Source organism: Rhizophagus irregularis, chromosome 6 (assembly GCF_026210795.1).
Source record: "Rhizophagus irregularis chromosome 6, complete sequence".
NCBI lineage: Eukaryota > Fungi > Glomeromycota > Glomeromycetes > Glomerales > Glomeraceae > Rhizophagus > Rhizophagus irregularis.
Window position 1 is genome coordinate 3,401,130 of NC_089434.1, and position 19,684 is coordinate 3,420,813.

The window sequence follows — 19,684 nt, forward strand, 5'->3', positions numbered from 1 at the left end:
TCTGTCCCCCAGATACTTATAAAAAATGTAAAAAATGGAAACAAGGAAGGGTGTGACGCATGTGACAAAAGAGTCACGTGATTTTTCGTAGGTACCGACTGCGTATAACTGCGTATGAAACTTCGGAGCAAAAATGAATTGGGTGGTCCGTTATTTTTGCAAATAGCTGTAATATGACCATGTTTTTCGCGATACTTATGATGCATGTAATAAGTTTTTTATTACTACGTTCTCCGACTGCTTCTCTTCCAGTTTCGTGACTCTTTCAATAAGTTCAACTTTCTCGAACTCGAGCCCAGTTATCTTAGCCACATTTTCTTCTCTAAGTAAGGCAAGCTCGGATTCCATAACACTTTTTATACAAGCGAAAAAAAATAATGCCAATCCTACACCTATTCTTCGGCAAGGATTTTCCCGATGTCTTTTCTGCGCATTTCAGGTGATCGATCTCACAAAGACTAATAATCTAGCTAATTGGGAACTTCATAAGATAAAGATTTTCTCAGGTGAATCAAAAGAATAAGCGCCTTCCCACTTTCCTCGTATTGAGACGGTTCACTTCAGTGAACGTATCAGTATGATAAAAAAAATTCGAAATACTTTTTTATATGGTCAGGTGAAATGATTTATGTTTTTTTATTACTGGCATGCAAGCAAATTCTTGGATTTTGTATTGTGAAACTCGTTTCATACATGCAAAAAATATCGATACTTTATTCAATGAAATAAAAAATATTGCCGAAACAACAACTAATACATAAAAAATTGGCTCATTGGTTGCAAAAATAAAACATGTAAATACTTCCATTATCGGTACAATAAAATTACTTCGGTTATTTGTAATATGATAATTTGTTGAGAGGAAAAGCATTTCTCCAATTCGAATATTTCGGACGAGCCAGCTACTCAGGTAGAATTAACCTTATGTTTAAGGAATGATAAATACATTTTGAAGAAAGTATTATTTTCCTTCATTATAATTATCTTCGCTATCTATATCATCAAATTCATCAAACATTATCGAACTTCATCTCATCCACTTCTTTCTCAAGGAAAAATGCATCTGGAAAATGATAAAATAAAGGAATTGTACTATAGTTGTATGACTGTCACCAAATATTATACTTCATATAATGATTCATCTATTAGATCCTTAAATGACAATACCTACCTCTGTTTATTTGCTTAGCATTAGGATATTTCCCTATCATCAAGTTCTTTAGTTCCATCCATTGAGAATAACCATTGACATATAATTTCAAAGTGTTCGAATTCGGCCTGAACCACCAGCTGAACAAATCTAGTTCTATGAAACATTCCATTAAATCATTATCATCAATTATATCTGTGTCCAGATTCATAATAGTGGTTTGTAACTCCATAGCTGTTTCATATTGAGGATTATCAATATGCATATTTTAAATGCGTGAGTCAACTCTTAGAAAGGGCCGATCACCGGCCCTAGGGTATGACTCTAGTTTTTATATAAGAACATACCAGGCAACAATTCTTTCAGGTACATGAGTCTCTCATTGTAGTTATCATTTGGGATTGTGTTGAGAACATTTGATACAAGGTCTAAGAACTCTATATTATTCGAATTTTTAGTGAAAAATACGTGCAATTTAGCCCTCTCTGTTGATGGAAAACCCTCTTCATCGAGATTAAAGCTGAGCTGGTTAATCTCTTGATGAATAGTAATCACTTTTTCACTCCCTGTAGTTGAGCTAGTTGAGCTATACATTTGGTTATTTGTATATTACAAACAGTCTTACAAGTTGTCCGAATAAGAAGTGATTTTATTTTTGCAGAAAGATATAAGAAATCGATTGTCGCACAGATTGATCTGACTCATCAGTTGAGATCTGATTAATTTATATATTTGTAATGTAATGATTTTAACGTTTTGTTTATTAAATATTTAGTTGCCATAAATATCTCTTTTTAAGCTTTACTGCTTTGAAGAAGAAAAATAATTGTAAATATGAATATTGATAATATATTCGATGTTGAAGACTTTCCAATTGAATTAGTAAATCCTGAATTTGAACTGTTTTATATAATTATTATGACTTTATGAGTCAAATTTTATTATTATATAGCTGAATATTATTAAAGAAATAGAAATTTATAAGCTTATCTTCAAAGAGTATATTTGATATATTTATATTTTTTAACATAAAGCATTTATTAAAAAACCAAACATGTACGAAAATTCAAAATCGAAAATTTTTAAAGCATTCGTACGTACTAGTATAAAAAAATTTATCTGTTAGAAACGTACGTACGAACAAAAGTCCGCCCAAATTTGTATTACTGTACAGTACTACATTACTTAGTCAAATATGGTCAACCGTACGATTGAAAATTGAGTAACAGTAAATCATGATAAAAATGAGGAATTTTTTATGCAAACCTTATTAATCATTTCTTTCACATAAATTTTTTTGCTGATGAATTTGATTTTTTTTACTTTTTTATTACTATTTTTTCGATATTTATATCGTCATAATAAAAGAGTCTATTTTATTATTAGTCGTGATGAGTTCAGAAAGGGTATATATATACCCTCAAGTTTTCTCAAAACTTTCCTTCTCTAAAAATTTTTTTTGCGCTCCTTTACATTCATTCTCCCAGTATTGAGCCTTATACTTGTGCTATCTTCAGCAAGAAATCGGGATGGTTGACAGCAAAATGCTTGTAATATTAAATTGTATATTATTAGGAAGCACTTTATTTTTGATTCTTTTACGGTCGACGTTTATGATTAAAAACAATATTAATGGAGCTGAAGTCGCCTTTGGTAGTCTCAAAATTGAACACCTCAAGTTTCTTATCTATCATGAGATGAATAACCAAGTTTAATTATATGAACATGGACCTTTGGAAGGCTGTTATTGCTCTCCGTGATAATCTTAAAGATATAAAGGACAAAATTAAAAATGTAGGCGAAAATTGATGCCTATCGACTATTTTTCGAAATATTTTTCAGATAATAACGCAGCCAATAAAAATCTCATCATCGTACAAATGTCCGACGCTGCTAGTAAGTGTCTTACAATGTTTTACCTCTCGAATAAGAAATTTGCAGTTTCAAACAATAATAACCGATATTTTTCTCACTGTCCATTAGAGCTCGGGAGAAAAAGACCTATTACGGAAGAAGAAAGTAAGAAATATTGGCATCACATTTAGTTATTTATTCCATCGTTCTTACGAATTTTTTCTCTACAGCTATAAGAGCGGAAAGAAAATGGGCGGTTAATAGTGAAATTAATAGTGGAATTCTACAAGAGCGTCATATATTCTATTATTCTAATCTAGAGAGAAATGATATGAATCAGAAACGTGATGAATATGTAGCGCTTTATGATGCACGGGCTTCTGGAAAGTCTACACTAGCGCATCTAATTAGGAGACAGTTGAAGGATGAAGGTTTTTATTAGCATTTAGTAAGTTCTAATTCTCTTTTAAGCTAGATGGTCATATTGCATGTAGTCTTAACTGCTGCTTCAATTTATTTTTTCTTGGAACAGTGTAAGTCTTGAGCAAGTTGATATAGAAACTGTGGAAAGATTCTGGATGGCATTAGGCTACTCTCTCATGCGAGATGCGTGACATCGATATCAAATCTGCCAGTTCTGTTTTCGGTCTATTAATGATTTGAAAATAAATTCTGCCAATGATTTCAATGAAGTATTTAAAAAAGATATTGGAATAGTAGCTTTGTTCTCTTCATTGATGAGTTCGATAAAATGTATGAAGCGAATGAAGATGTTAGATCCTCGTGCCTGGAAACTTTTCGTGCCATGAAAACTCCAAATATAACCATTCTATCAGTGCTGTACCTTGCGTTTTGTTGATGGATTTAGCATATAGTCTAGATAAGTATCTCGATAAGGGAAAACAACATAATAATACACTTCAGATTATTACCTTTGATGGCGAAGAAGCCTTTAAATATTGGAGTAGTACCTGGTCTATTGTTACCATCGGCACCTTCAATATTCTACATCTAAAATCAGAAAAAAACTTCTACATCACCCTTTAATGTTTTTGAGCCATTCCAGAACCCAATTTCACGTTTAATCAAGTGTGAGACTTATATAGAAAGTTTGCGACAGACTACGGTTTACCATTGATCAGGAGATCATCAAGGATGTCAATAATCAGACAAGCGGGTATATGAAGCTGATGAGTCACGTAAAATCAAAATCTAAAATTCATTTTCTGTTATTTGACAGGCATGCTGGCTTGTCTGCCTTTGCGGACGTTCTATCCAGAATAAATTATTTGGAAAAATTGGCGAAGATAGCGTGCTTAGCTTTTCAAGTTGGTTAATCTTTACCATCAATTCATTGTAGAAGGAGATACAATAGGCCACCTTAAGAAAAATGATCGAAACGCTTAGTAAAAACTAAAAAGGAAGCCAAGTCTATGTTCCTAGGATTTTTCGATTCAAAGACTCTGAAGAAATAAGAATTATTAATAATAAAATTTATTAAAATTAAAAAAAATTAATATCGAATTTAAGTTTTTCATCATCGGCATTTTTAATGAAAACCCAACCATCTTCCTCGTTCGGCCAATCAGCACCTTTACTTGAATTACGGATTGTTGAAGAGAGAAGATTTTACGCAGAATTCTTGATAGCTGAAGGTGGAATGAAGAAGATTTAAAATGTCATCTGCTCTTGTGAATGGGCTGATTCAGCGATGAGTTATTCCTGATGTATATACAATTCTTCCCAGAAAGTGCAGTCCCTCTAAAATGAAGACTTCCCGGTTACGAGGTTACTGGACAGTGGCATCTGGTACACAAATATAGCAATATAGTAATTATAACGGAGCATCAAAAAATTGCTCTAGAGCTTCTAGCCGCTGCCATTAAATATATTGTAGACCAGGCTATACCATTACATTCTTAGTTGGCTTTTTATATACAAAAGTTCTTTGATGCTTATTAGTTTATTAGCAATATTTGGGTTGGCTGTAAAACTATAAAATATAAAAGTGAGAGAATTCTTTATGTATTACAATTCATTATGATGTGCAATAAAAAAAATAAATATAATGTAGTTTCGCATACGCATAGGTAAACTTTGGTAAACTTTATTAAATGCAAGTCCCAGCATCATATTATTTCTTTGCTCTCACAAGTATAAGAAAAATATTTATAACTAATTTATTTCTGTCGCTATTACTTACCACGAGATGGAATCGATTCTCACTCCCATATTCTTTCTTCACCTGAAATAAATTTCTATAAATAATTCTCGTCTATTTAAATCACTCACAAATTCGGGTTTGTACAATTGGCATAACTATTATGCGATATCCATATTTTTTAAATCAAACAAGGATCTATCCCCATCTCAGAGTCCAGTACAAGAAAGAAAATTTCTCTGAATTTTTCGCAAAAAATAATTTACAATGACAGCAGATAGCGATCCATTTAATGATTTCTGGGGAATTTCATCACTGGAATCGGTTACCATTGTAGCTACATGAATCTGCAATAAATCGAGGATGGGAATGACAATATCGAGGATGGAAATGATAGAACCGAAATTGTCAAGACAATGTTAAAGGTTACAGGCGTAATATAATTTGGGGTTCTCAACATGCTATATATGAATATTTATTTATTCATCGTATGGTGGAAATATTATGATAAATAAATTAATGTAATCTTTCTTTAGTTCTAATGATTCTTTCTAATCATGCTAATATTAATTAAAAGATTTTATAACCTTCCGAAAATTATTATAGTGATTAAATTTATTTTTTATTGGTCAAAATGTTGACTCAATTGAATAATATACTACTTTAAATTTATATTAAATTTAGTCCTGCTTTGAAACTTGTGACAAAAACTACACATTTTAGATAATGTATATACAGCCAACTCTTCCCTAAATGCATCCTCTGGTTCGGACCCAAACTTATACGATCTCTAATTATTTACTCTATAAATGCACGCCCTCTCCAAATGCACTATTACAAAAATTATGTGCATTTATAGGAGTTGACTATATAATTTTTTAATTTTTTTTTTATCAAAATGTACATTAAATCGACTAATAAATGGGGGGTTTTTCACGAGATCACGTGATCATAATCGTTAGTCTCTTATTTATTGAAAATAATTAAAAATAAAATACCTCCATTTGATTAATTAGCGTTGTGAATAGTTTCGACCGAAGAGTGAGGTCCCGTAGGGGATGAAGTTCTGGGTTCTATACACGCATATTAGTTATTTCGCATGAAAATGCCATTTACTTTTATTTGTAATAGTCTTAGTTCTACTACTCTTTTAGAAATAAAATAAATAAATAAAAATAAAATACTTGTACATCAGAGTATATAAAATTATATTAATCAATTCGCATAATTTTTTTGACAATTTTTTTTTTTCGAAATACCTATATCGTCATAAAAAGTCACCAATTAAAGAGTCTATTTTATTATTATTAGTAACGATGTATCCAAGCAAATATATATTATATTCCCTCAACTTTCAAAAAATACTACCCCTAAAAAAATACCATAAAGATTCATTAGAATCGTCCGATCATGAGTTCAAGTTGGAATTTACTCCTTTATTTGCTTATTTGACATCAGAACGTTACTATTTTATATAAATGAAAAGAGCCCTTTGATCGAAAAATGTATCAGTATATTAGGTCCTTTACAACACCAAAACAAATACAAACAAAATTATCATTATAAAACAATAACAGCAGCTCATCAAAATCAGATTTACAAAGTTTATTTGTGAACGTCGAGTTTGTATTACAACATGATTCTGATCGGGCATGGTTCCTCGGTACCCTTAAAATCGGATTATTGATATTTATAAAGTATATGCATATTCAAGTAATATTACAGATAAAAAGAATGTGTTAAATGAAAAAGCAATTTTTTTACGCTCATAAATTATAAAGTTCTTTTTTTTTTTACGGTTGATTTAATCACTTCACAAAATTCAGCTTTTGGATTTTCTGGCATAGGTTCATAATATCAGATAAAAATAATATGCCTAGGAAAATTCTTTATTAACGTAAAATTTATATGTACAGTACACTGTGTATATATTAAAATAATAAATATATATTTATATATATGTATGTATGTATGTATGATTAACTAATAATATTGTTATTATATTTATATTATTGTTTCACATTTGGCTCAAACAAGACATCTCCCGAGACGATCTTGACAATTAAACTCTAAGCTAAATGCGAAATTTTATCCCTGATTGTTTATAACAAAGATGATAATTCCCTTTTAAAACCCGAAATTTATACGCCAATTTTTTTTTTTGTGTATTTTAAATTTACATAAATATATATTACAACATATATATTTTTTATTTCCTATAATAGGTTGCATATTTAGTTATTTTGGTTGATTTTGAGTGCATTTAAAATGATTTTTTTTTATAAATAATAGGCTCTCGCACTTTTTTTTCACTTTCAACCTTCACTGTTCTATTTCCCTCCTTGTTTATCCATCAAACTTTTTGTTATTGCTTTGTGTTCGGTTTGAATTTATCTTGTAATCATAAAAAAAAAATTTTTTTTTTTTTTTTTTGCTTGTTTATCGTTTAATTAATAAATGATAACATTTTGAACTTTATTCCCTTCCAATCAATTTTTATCCGCAGTAATTCTTCTTTTTTCGTGGCTTTAGTTAATTTCTACTGCGCACAGCCTCAATTCTTCATCTATTTCTGTAAATATTTTCTTCATTCTGAAGTCGTTCTATAATTCTCATACAGTCTCCTTTTTTTTTATATATATCATTTAGATTTTCGATAATAAACCACCAAATACGATACTTTTTAGTAGTCTTTTTTTAATATATTTATTTCTCTCATACAAAACTAAAATAATAGGTACTTTTTTTTCTTTTTCATTTTTTTTTCCTTTTTCTTTTTCTTTTTCTTTTCTTTTTTTTTTTGAATGAAAATTAATATATCATCACGTGAAAACACAGCACTCAAGTTTTGTGGGCGCGGTTTATGTCGATCTTCACCATATAAGGAACGACATTTAAGTGTCACCTGATCACGTGCAGCCACGAGTTCAAAAACATTAAGTATCTGAGGGACAGTTTTTTTTAGTGTCAAAAATTTATTTGTCACTCCCGTGATACAAAAAACCGCGCCCACAAAACCGGGGTGCGAAAACACAAATGGATGACGTACAAGATGGTATTGACATAATAGTTCAAATAGATGACCCACGTGATCCGCAATCAAAACGCGTATTAGCTAAATTAAATCCTGGAGAAAATTTATTAAATAATCGTAAAAAGCTTGAGCAAAATAGCAAAGTTAAAATGAATGATACATTTTCATTTACAAATAAAGTCGGTCAAATCGATAACAACAATATTTTAGCTGAAATAGCAAAAGAAGATGAAGAAAGAATAATTTTAGAAAAAATTATAAATAAGGAAGACAGAATTTTATATTTAAAGTCAGAACCTGATTGGAAATTTTTAAAGGATAGACATAAATTAGAATATGGGATTACTTTAACATTAGAAAAGGCTAATAAGAAAGCGTTTACAATAATGGAGGATTGTAAAATGACTGAAATTGTTGATGGTTGCAAATATAGTACAATTGAAATTGATTCGGAAGAGGATCAAATTATGAAAAATGATTTACTTTTAGCTGCGGACATTAACACAAAAGTTTTTGTAAATTTAAGTACATCATTTGAAAGATCTAAAATTACAAAATCTAATTGTAACGCTAATTTAGCTTGTACCATAAGTGAATATGGTAAAGCATCTTTAAAATTTAGATTGCAACCAGATGTAGAATTTATTAAAGAAGTAAAAGATGCTATAGAATCTAAAGATCCTAGGAATTTTAAGAAAATCATTGAGGAATATGGTCAATTCATTCCAACAGAAATTACGTTGGGTGGAAGAGCTTATTTTAAGAGGTCAAATATTTCAAGGCATTTTTCTGAAGAAAACCCTAAAAAACTTAATATAAGTACAGGTAGTCAAGGCTCAAATATCAAAATAGAAAGTAATACTGAAAATTTAATCAATAATATTAATAATTCCAAACGTGAATGTTTTAAATTAGTTGGAGGGCAAAATCTTAATATTAATAATTTTGATGAAAAAGTTTGGGCAGAATCTCTAAAGGATTTCAGGTATTGGAGTTGCATAAAATTTAAGAATCCAATTAGCATTTTTCAACCTCTATCTGAAAATTTGCGTAAACAGATCTTATTATCAATCGGAAAAAAAATACTTTATACTAATACTGAAGATCATAAGTATTTTTTAGTTGAATATGCAAAACCAAGAGTATTTGGATTAGACATACCAGAAAATATTTTAAAAATTATACAAAATAAAGATGCTGGTTGTAGCATCTTTGCAACGGTAATTGACAAAAAGGAAAAAGATATTTTTAATTGTCAAGTCATTTGGTCACAAAATGAAGACCCAAGACTTGTAATTCACTGTATTCAAAAAAAATTTAAGCAACGTAAATGCAAATTGAGAATTAGTTGGATGGTTATTGGCTACGACTTAAATTTTGATCTTAGTCATTCAGAATTTAATATTCAATTAAAAGTTCAAAATGAATATTTTAAAGCAACAGGTCATCAAACCATAATTAAATCATTAGATTTGGAAGATAATTCATCAGTTCTTTGTCTTGGAATCCCTGTACTAAGCAAGTTAAATTCTTCAAATGATTCTCTTGTCATTAATCATCATTTTTTTAATGATCAAAATAATGAAAAAATTGGATTGCATGCATTTTCTTATTGTTTAGAAAAAAATCATTATGTAAATTTACCTGATTTTACTTTTACTATACTCATTATTTCATCTTATCCTAATTCTGATGATTATGGAATATTACCCATTAAAAATAATAATAAGATAAGAAATCTTATTAATTCTATTAAACATAATCCATTAAAACAGCAGAGACCAAAATTTATAAGTTTATATTCTATGGGAGAAAATTGTGGTTTAAATTTTCTAAAACAAAAAATTAATCAAATTAAAATAAAATCTATTGATACTAATTGTGATCAAGAAGATTGTGTTTGTAAAAGTAAAAAAAAGAAATCGGAGATTAATCTGAAATACGCATTCTTAAATCCAATTGAGGTATTTTGTAATTTCTTTTATTATTCAATTCAATTGTTTGATATGATAACCTTGAAATTAAACCAAATATTTTATCCTCTCCTTTAGATTAAGACTGTGAAAAGAGAATCACCTTGGCTACTAAGAAATTAAAATCTTTTTAATATTTAAAGTTTTATTATAATTAAGAAATTAATTTTATATAAACGAACCTAGAAGTAATTTAAACCTAATCCCCTTTACATCTTGTATAAGTTATTTTACATATAAGGTTTTATTATGAAATTTTAGATTTACTTTATGACAAAAGAAATTAAGGAATTTATAAGGTTGTATTTAAAATTAAGGTTTTATACGTTTAAAATTTGATTGTTCGTTAAATATGTATTATACTGTACAGTATATATGTGTTATAGATTTATCATGTAATGCTATTATGATATGTATGTCAATAAAATAATAATTACCGTTGAAACTTAAATATAAAATTAACGTTCATATCGGCGGATGATTCAACGTGTAATTTTGATATTTTTGTTACACAAAGCATTTCATAAGGCGTAGTAAGATTGGGGATACAATAATTTGATAAATACTTCTTCTAAGCCAAAAATATAATAAATATGATTCTGTTAATATTGATAATATCCATTATGGGATCTCATTTTACACAATAATTTCTGGGATTTTTTTTTTTGTAAAATTAAAAGCGTATACGTTTTTACAATCAGTTTGAGTGTAAAGTTTCTATAATGTGTACAATAAAATAAATGTGAATTAGTTATATGACTTGAAAAATATGAAAAATAGACAATTTTATAAAATTATCATAAAACAGATTTTTTAAACAATATTCATTGAGTTTTAAATATTTTTAAAATGCTCATAGCTATTGTGACTATATAAATTTTCTATTTTACACTTTGTTTTATTAAAGCATACTTACTTTCTAATAATACACACTAAGATTACTATGACTTTATGTTGTACTCAACTTATTATTTAGTCAAATAATAGTTTATCAGGTGATTTTTTGTATTACAAACACAATTTTGGGCAACTGGAATTATGAAAATCTTTCAGATTTAGCATTTAACACAAAGTAACCAAATCCGCCGAAATGTTTTTTGCATCACGTGATTTGATAATAAAGCGAATAAATTCAAAATTTCAATAATTTTTGTTGTAAAGTGTAAGCGTTACACTCCATCCCAAATCCCATCTATAAACTCAGCAAAATTTTTCTCAAGACCGCCGCAGAATTAAATTGTCTGTATGATCGGCAAAAAAAATCCTTTTTTTATAACCAAAATATTTCTGTGAAACGAAATTTCCTTTTTTGAATTTATGTAACATCACGTTTATGATGATTCGCATTAATTAATTAGCCTAATTAAATAATACCGACTTGTATTGTCCATAAAGGAAATTCACATACAGTCAAACTCCGATATAACGATATGTTGAGATCCATATGAAATCTTTGTGAAAAATATTGTTATATCAAGTTATACCGATATTTATATGTTCTCTCATATAGTGGTAAAATGAAATTTTATCATTACAATCACCACTGGTTATAACTGTTTGTACCGAAATCTAACCGGAATTTCCGGAACCGATTTTTTATAAATAATTTCACTGGATATAATGAACTTTTATAATAAAACACTATTTAACGCAACCGAACTGAACTTCAACCAGCCCCATATATTAGCTATATACATTTTCTATAACGAACAGTCATGTGAATCCAGGCTAAATTTATAGTGCCGGTCAGGATTATTGGTAATTTTTCTTATAATTCTGGCCGGCACCACAAATTTGTCCTAATTATCGGTATATTACCTCAGAGTTCGTTATATCCAGTGGCAACTGTATAATATATCGAATTTTTAATATATATACGGTATCGAATATTGGTATATCGAGATCTTCAGTAACAATCGCACGTGCTTTATTTTACCCCCTTAAAAATCGCCGCAGCTCTCTATCTTGTGAATTACTTAGGCTTTGAATCCGAAGCTGTAGGACACTTCAAGTACAGGCATGCAGTCATGCAATGTCTGTCCGCAACTTCGCATTGCATAAACCAATCGAAATGTGCAACAAATAAAACACGTAACTATTAACACGTGTATTTTTTTAATGCGGTCATTTCAATGGTATGATTACCTGGTATAATAAAAATCGACCATTTAATGAATTTTTTTTTTTAAAAAAAAATTGAATTTTAATTTTTTGATAACCTTTTAAAATATTTTTTGTTTGATTTGTTTATTGATTTTATTGTTATATTAAATAAAATTTGAGCTTATTTAATCGAATTAAAATTAAATTTTTGCTTAATCAAAAAAAAAAAATGCAAAATCATTCGTTAATCTTTTCGTTTTTTTATCACAGAATCAATTTGCTAAATAAAGTAAGTCTAAAAATACATATTTCCTTAAAATCGCAAAAAAATCTTTTATTCATATTTGGAAATTGTACGACGTTTCTTTAACACCATTTCACGTTGAAGAACTTGATAACTGCACATTAATTATTCTCACGCATTTGGATTACATCTTTGTTTATATACAATAGTTTAAATTAATTATTAATTTAAATAATGCAAAATAATAAAAGATTTTTTAGATTTTTTTTTTTGATGCACATGTTAATTCTATGTCATTATCATATTCGGATAAACTTGAAAAAACCGGTACTAAACTTAATCCAGTTAATTTATAGTTATATTCTTTTGAACATTAAACCTTATTTCGATAAAAAACTTTTTATTCCCTATATTTGGAATTATTATTATTTCTTGTTCAGTAATTAATTTAATTAATTGGTCCCAATTATTTATTAATGCTTTATTCGGAAATTATATTATTGTTAATGGTCCATTGTCTTCTACAGAAGGAAAAAATTTCTTAATATATTTTAAAATACTTTGCATATTAAAACTATATAAAAAAAGTATATACCTTATTATTTTTCTCTTTTTGAAGTTATTCATTTGAATATTAGATAGATAAAGTTTTAATTAAATAATTAATTATAATTAAATAAAAAAAAAATACAACGTCTGTGTGAGTTTTGCGCAGTATCACGAGACAAAATCTAATTTACACAAAATGTGTACGACAGTCAATTTCAATAAAAAAAGAAGAAAAAATTTTTTTCTCCTTTCCATATTTGTTTGTTGTGACATTCTCATGATTTCATGTACGCATGAAAATTTTTTTTCCAATTAGAAAGAAATAGTTCCTTGATAAAGTTATCAAGGATGAAATTCTGAATAACTGTTCCCACAAAAATAAAACCCTTACACTTCAAGACGATTAGAATAATAATTTAGTGAAGGATATAAAAGATGAGAAATATGCAGAAAATTATAAACTTACTGACCTGTAAATTGAACACCGCATGAAAGATACATTTGTATTATTATTAAACTACCAGATAGCTTCTTAAAATAATAGAGAGAGGGAATATTTGAGAAATTTGATTTTCATGAGAAAAAAATATTTTATGTAGAAATAAAGTTTTTGACATTCAATGAAAATATCATCATGTGTAATTGTGTAGAAAAAGGAATCTTAAAAGCTTGTTTTTCGTATGAATTTGGAAAAATTATTGCGTTGGTAATACGGTTACCAGTTTAGTCGATTAAAAAATATTGATAGTTTACTCTAGTTCCATTGGCGGTCTTTATCACATATTCTGATGGTTCATTAATGGGACTTCATCATAGTTGTTGTCATTATACTGACAGTAGCTCCACTATAACTGCTACTCCTGATTGTTAATTTCACATTTAGCGGCGGTAGTAGGGGTTAAGTTCATAAAGAACTTTCTTATACCTCCTCTTCAGAGCATCCATTACAAAAACTTGATTAAGAACTAAAAATATAGAATTTTGAAGTATGAGAATTTAAAAATCAGGTATTAATCAACTTTTATACAGTACTTTCTTATTGGACATTAAATTATTAATTTGTAACTCATACGGTACCTTGAGAAAGACTAAAATTTTGATACCCGTCTTTAATCAAAAAGTATTCTGCATATCACTGAAAATCCAGGTGTTAGGAACCAAAAAGACGTTGGCAATAAAATAGTCTTGGTCTACATATACGAAAATTGTTATAATTAATGTGCACGATACCTTTTAGAGACAGGATGTACATACCACTAAAGCTTGTTCCCATATCGATCATCCCAATACGGATGTTTGTGCATGTATTTCCAAAATAAAGAAAATATTAATGCAAGAAACCTGTCAAATGTATAGATATTACGCATAAAACGATCACTAAATAAATACGTATATATTTTTGCATTAGCATAATTTTTTTCTAAAAAAGATATTTAAGGCAAAAAAAAAAAATTATATAATTAAATATTTGAAATAAAGTATATGTTGAATTATTTTTTTTGAAACCGGATTATTGAACCGGTTATAAGAACATGATGGTAATAAGGAATCGTTGAAATAGTACAAATTTCAGCTCGTCTTGCAGAGGATTAAAGGTCCAACTTACCAAGAAATACTCAAAAATGCTATGTTTGTACCGCTGTTAAATGTTAAAATGAATAGGAATATAAAATTAGTCTATTTAAAAAATTCGGCAGAATCTCGGATATAATTTCGGTAACACTAAAAATTAAATTTTGAAACTATTTACCCTTCACATTAAATTATACAAGTTCAATACATTCGGTAAACCTGGTAAAGTTCAGAGAATATATCTCTGAGCACAGTGGCGTAATTTTTATTTTATCCTGATATATCGAATTTTACCGAGTTTCCCTCAAATCAAAAATCTGCTGTAGATGAAGAGTTTGAACATGATTAATATTATTTTTCGAGGAAGATATTTTAAATATTATTAAAGAAATAAATGACATACTGCGGCGAAAATATTCAAAAAAAGAGTTTTTTCTGATGATCCATAATAATATACAGTAACAAACGTTAAAATGTTAAAATATATATTATAACTTTTTAAACAGTGTAAAATCGAAAGACACTTGTTAAAATGTACCTTATTTTTGTTGTTTATTTGCTCTCTCAATAATTTTATTAAATAAAAAAGAATACTTTTTTTTTCCTCAAAACGGGAACGGAATCAAAAATTTTTGTGGTTTCTTCTTTTTTGCATATACTGGTATATGTATCTTTTTCTTTGTAAGCGAAACTAATAGAATTGTAAGGAGAAAAAATGAGAAAGATAACCGCAGTAACCGAAATTTCAAAAAGAAAGGGGAGGGGGAAGAATGGGAAAAAATATTTTTTTTTTATTTTTTGTTACCAAAAAGTATATATTTATTTATTTGTATTTACAATATAACCTACAAGGGTTAGATCTACTAATCATAATTTTAGTTTATAATATATACATATATTTAATTATGTGATTATTCGTATTTATTATTCGTGCTCCCATCACCTTTTAATTTTTTATCACCTATTTTTAATTGTATTAAATTTATTAAGTTAAATTCCCTTAGCTATTTTTAATTGTATTAAATTTATTAAGTTAAATTCCCTTAGATCATTCTTCAAATCTATTTTTTTTTTCTTGCATAATTTTTACTTTTTCAGTTAATAAAAGTTTTCAGAATAGAATAAATTTGTGATAAACTTTAATACCCTGATGTTCACGAATCAATAATTATCACTGTTATACAGCATTTATAGTAATCGGGGTATGAGGCGATCTACGTATCTGCGGATTGCTAAGCCCATTTTTTTTACAGCATTTGGTTTAAGAGAGGTTTTTCGTTTCTTTTATTTTTTAAAGAATATTTTAAAAAAAGAGTCCTTCTCGCATATATAATTAATATTTAAGCTAATCTTACTGTTATTAAATTAAAACTAGATCGATATGGATGCCTTTTTAAACTAAGACAATAAGGAACTTCAAATTATTAGATAAAAAAAAAACGCGAAATCTTAGGAAACAACCCTTCTATAATTTTTTATTATAAAAATATTATATACAATTCTTTTTTTTTTCTGAAAAAAAAATATCGAAATAAATGCGTATTTGACGATGATGTAACTTTTTTTCTTCTTTTTCTTTGTATATACTACTCGTTATGTAAAATATAAATTAATACTAAATAATAAATTAATAATAGTATATAAAATGTCTCCTTATTACGAGTTACTTAATTTATATAAGAAAGGTATCATTGTAATAATAATATTAAAAAAGAACATGAATTATTTTATTTATTTATTTATTTATTTCATTTTTTTGCCAAAAGACCAAATAGGGAAGGAAAAAAAAAAATTTGAAACATTTTTTTCGACCGGGAAATAATAAGGAGGGATAAATAATAAATAAGTTGATTGCCGATCATTGCAACAACTATAGCGCAGTAAAAAGGATTCGACATGGAATATCTATGTAGTATGTATTTATTTATATCTATTTATTTATTTAATAAATTTATTATAGCAAAAGTCATAAAATTAATAAATTGTTCGTTTATGAAGAAATTACGAAAATTTTTGAAATTGTGTTTGTTGACGATGTATATCTATTTTAGTTGAATTTAAAGAATTTTCCGAAAATTAGTTTTGCCGAGTTTGAATATAATCAGATTTTGCACACTATCTAGTTAACGATGGATGTTTCGGTTATAAAGCGAAGAAAGATCGAAAGTAAAGATTGAATAATGATGTCTAGAAGAAATTAGGCGTCCCGTTCAAAATTTGATCGGTAAATGGATCGGTAGTGACCTGTACGGGTAATTGCAAATATCTAAACGGATCTAATACTTGCATTCTACGTCTTCTGTTTCTACGTCTGCGAATATATTTTGATAAATAAGATCGAGATGAAGTAGTTGAAGTATTAAGTTGGTCGTTCATAGAAGAGTTAGAGAAGTTAGATTCTGTACGATGTTCCATTATGTATAGTTTTTTATTAATAAAATGCTACTATAGTACCGTATATGCAGTATATAGTCATAAATATAATTTTAGAGAGAATCTATATCTTTAATATAGAATCTTTAGTAGAGAGAACAAATGGAAATAGTAAAAAAACAAAATAAAATATCGATTTTAGTTAAAGAGCGATGCCAAGATTTCAGTTAAGGAGCGAAAAAAAATCTGTCAAAGCAAAAAAAAAAAAAAAATTTTAAATTTTTTAAATTTTTTTATTTTTTTATTTTTTTATTTTTTTTTTCGTTTTTTAGAGGGAATGGAAAGATTATTTATAATAAAAATTTTTTGATCTTCAATAAATGTAATAAATGTACATTTTATATTTTTAATACATGTTTACAATATTTACAATATAAATATAAAATTATAAAATGAAAATATATATATATATATATTGTAATTTTTTTTTTTTTTATATATTCGATTTTTTTGTATGTTGATACTTTTATATGTATTTTTTTTATATATATGTATTTTTTATATAGTATTCCGAAAAAGGTTAAAATATTAACTGTTGATCTGATATCAGATGTCATTTTTAAACTACAAATAAAAACCGGAGATTATATGAATTATATCAGAATGATAAAATAAAAAAAAAAAAAATAATTAATAATAAATTTTTTTTATTTTACCTTATTTTTATATTTTTATTTTAAAAAAAAACCGTGTGAAATTAGTCCAATAAAAGTTAAATAAAATAAAGCAAAAAAAAAAAATTTTTATTTATTTTTTTTACTTTATTTTTATTTTTTTATTTTAAAAAAACTGATGAAAGAATTTATATGAATTATATTAGAATGTGAAATAAAATAAAGCAAATAAATAAATAAATAAATAAACAAATAATAAATTTTATTTATTTATTTATTTTTTACTTTATTTTTATTTTTTTTTTATTTTAAATATTCCAAAATCGAAAATATTTTTGTTGTTTGGAAATTTCGGTTTATCTCTTCTTTTAATTAAATAATTTATATAATTCCCTTTTTAAGTTTAGCATGAATATTTATTTACATTAATAATAAGTATATGTATAAAAAAAAAAGTGGTTTTTTTTATGGAAAAAAAATCGGTTTAATTTTTTAAATTTTTTTTTTGAATTAAAAATGTACGAACCAAAATACTTTCTCTCCTTTTTTATTGTAAAAAAAAAAGATAGGGGGTGAATATCTAAAAGGAATAGGTTCTTTTGTTTTTGTTTATATAATTTCCACAATTGTTGCACTTTCATATGCTTTATGTTATACAATCCATTACTAGTGTCTGTTCCTTCTTCTCCTTATTAATCTTTTTATTTTTTGTCATTTTTTCCTAAAATTAAAATTTATTTCTTATGTGACATCAAAGTTCTTAATTTTCACAAGCAAATTCTTTTCTCCTCACTAAAAAAAAATAATCAATTTAATTCAATTTATTCTTATTATTATTATCAGTTATTGTTATTATATATTCATTTTAGCGTAATTATTAAATAACACAATGCATAACAAATTTTAGTATCACAATTGTGAATGAGTACTTATATGGTATACTCACAAAGAAAGTAAAATAGGGGTACTCTAGAAGAAATAATTATTATTGTGACAAAAAAAAAAATAAATAATATTCTTTTTCTTTTTCTTCGTAAAAAAATTAAAAAAAATTTACTGGCATTCATATTACATTTACTTCTTACTTTTTGCATATTCTTCTCCTATCTTATTAAGCGTTTTTGATTTAGAAAAAATTTACTTTATTTTATTATACTAAGAAAAAACGCGCAATCTTTTAAAAAAGAGAAACCTTTTAAACTTTTAATTTACTTTAAAAAGAAAAAATACAACAAACCCAAGCCAAAAAAAAAACCACTTTTTTTTATAAAAAATGAATCAAATCTTCTTGATTGAACATCACAAATAAATCCTTATACAAAATGTTTCTATATAAAATAAAGGAATGTACGTGAAGAATTATGTGAAAGAAATTATTAGGAAAATAAAAAAAAAAGAGAAAAAAATAGAATATATCAGAATTAATTAATAAGAGTATTTTCTCTAACCGCAATAAATAATCGTGTCGCACAGTTATATTTAAAAAGAAAGGATTGCTGCATATAAGTGATTAATTCAAACTTCGAAAAAAAAAGGAAAAAAAGGATTTATAAAACGTATGAATAGATAAATGAATCAAAAAGAATGCTTCACAAAATTTACCGTATTCTCTTAAAAAAGAATAGAACGTAAATATGTGTACCTGAGTTAAAAAAAAATGATATACGAATGATGTGTGATCTACTTGTATATCATTATGTGAATTATGTAAAAGAAAAAAGTATTATATAATGGAGCAACATCGTACAAATAATTTTTAAAATGGAAAAAATCGGTAAATACGAAAAAAGATTGTCAAGATATATCCAGATTTGACATATTAACGGATTCACGAAATTAGAAATATCGATTTCGAATTATTTGAATTACGTATAAGCATTGGCATGTCTTAGTTGTCCAAAGATTTTAAAAATGGTATGTTTTAAATGTTTTAAGAAGAGAAGAAAAAAAATTTTTCTTTTATTTCCCTTTAATTTCGTCATTATCTTCTATTTTTT

At 26.9% G+C, this 19,684-nt stretch overlaps 4 protein-coding genes across 4 annotated transcripts; 2 read left to right on the forward strand and 2 right to left on the reverse strand.

Annotated features, from left to right (window-relative positions):
- Positions 1 to 1,010: 1,010 nt before the first annotated feature.
- OCT59_026497 (uncharacterized protein) lies at positions 1,011 to 1,744 on the reverse strand (the record flags this gene model as incomplete). Its single annotated transcript, XM_025324249.1, has 3 exons — positions 1,011 to 1,063; positions 1,172 to 1,384; positions 1,498 to 1,744. The coding sequence occupies 3 exons, from the start codon at positions 1,742 to 1,744 to the stop codon at positions 1,011 to 1,013; spliced, it is 513 nt and encodes a 170-aa protein (XP_025187292.1).
- Positions 1,745 to 3,030: 1,286 nt separating this feature from the next.
- On the forward strand, positions 3,031 to 3,618 carry OCT59_026498 (uncharacterized protein; the record flags this gene model as incomplete). The annotated part of the gene is made up of 5 exons (XM_025324250.2): positions 3,031 to 3,046; positions 3,134 to 3,169; positions 3,235 to 3,391; positions 3,447 to 3,452; positions 3,537 to 3,618. The coding sequence occupies 5 exons, from the start codon at positions 3,031 to 3,033 to the stop codon at positions 3,616 to 3,618; spliced, it is 297 nt and encodes a 98-aa protein (XP_025187293.2).
- A 4,583-nt stretch (positions 3,619 to 8,201) lies between these two features.
- On the forward strand, positions 8,202 to 10,295 carry OCT59_026499 (uncharacterized protein; the record flags this gene model as incomplete). The annotated part of the gene is made up of 2 exons (XM_025310011.1): positions 8,202 to 10,163; positions 10,251 to 10,295. The coding sequence occupies 2 exons, from the start codon at positions 8,202 to 8,204 to the stop codon at positions 10,293 to 10,295; spliced, it is 2,007 nt and encodes a 668-aa protein (XP_025187294.1).
- A 6,532-nt stretch (positions 10,296 to 16,827) lies between these two features.
- On the reverse strand, positions 16,828 to 17,055 carry OCT59_026500 (uncharacterized protein; the record flags this gene model as incomplete). Its single annotated transcript, XM_066143200.1, has 1 exon — positions 16,828 to 17,055. The coding sequence occupies one exon, from the start codon at positions 17,053 to 17,055 to the stop codon at positions 16,828 to 16,830; it is 228 nt and encodes a 75-aa protein (XP_065992740.1).
- Between the last annotated feature and the right edge of the window lie 2,629 nt (positions 17,056 to 19,684).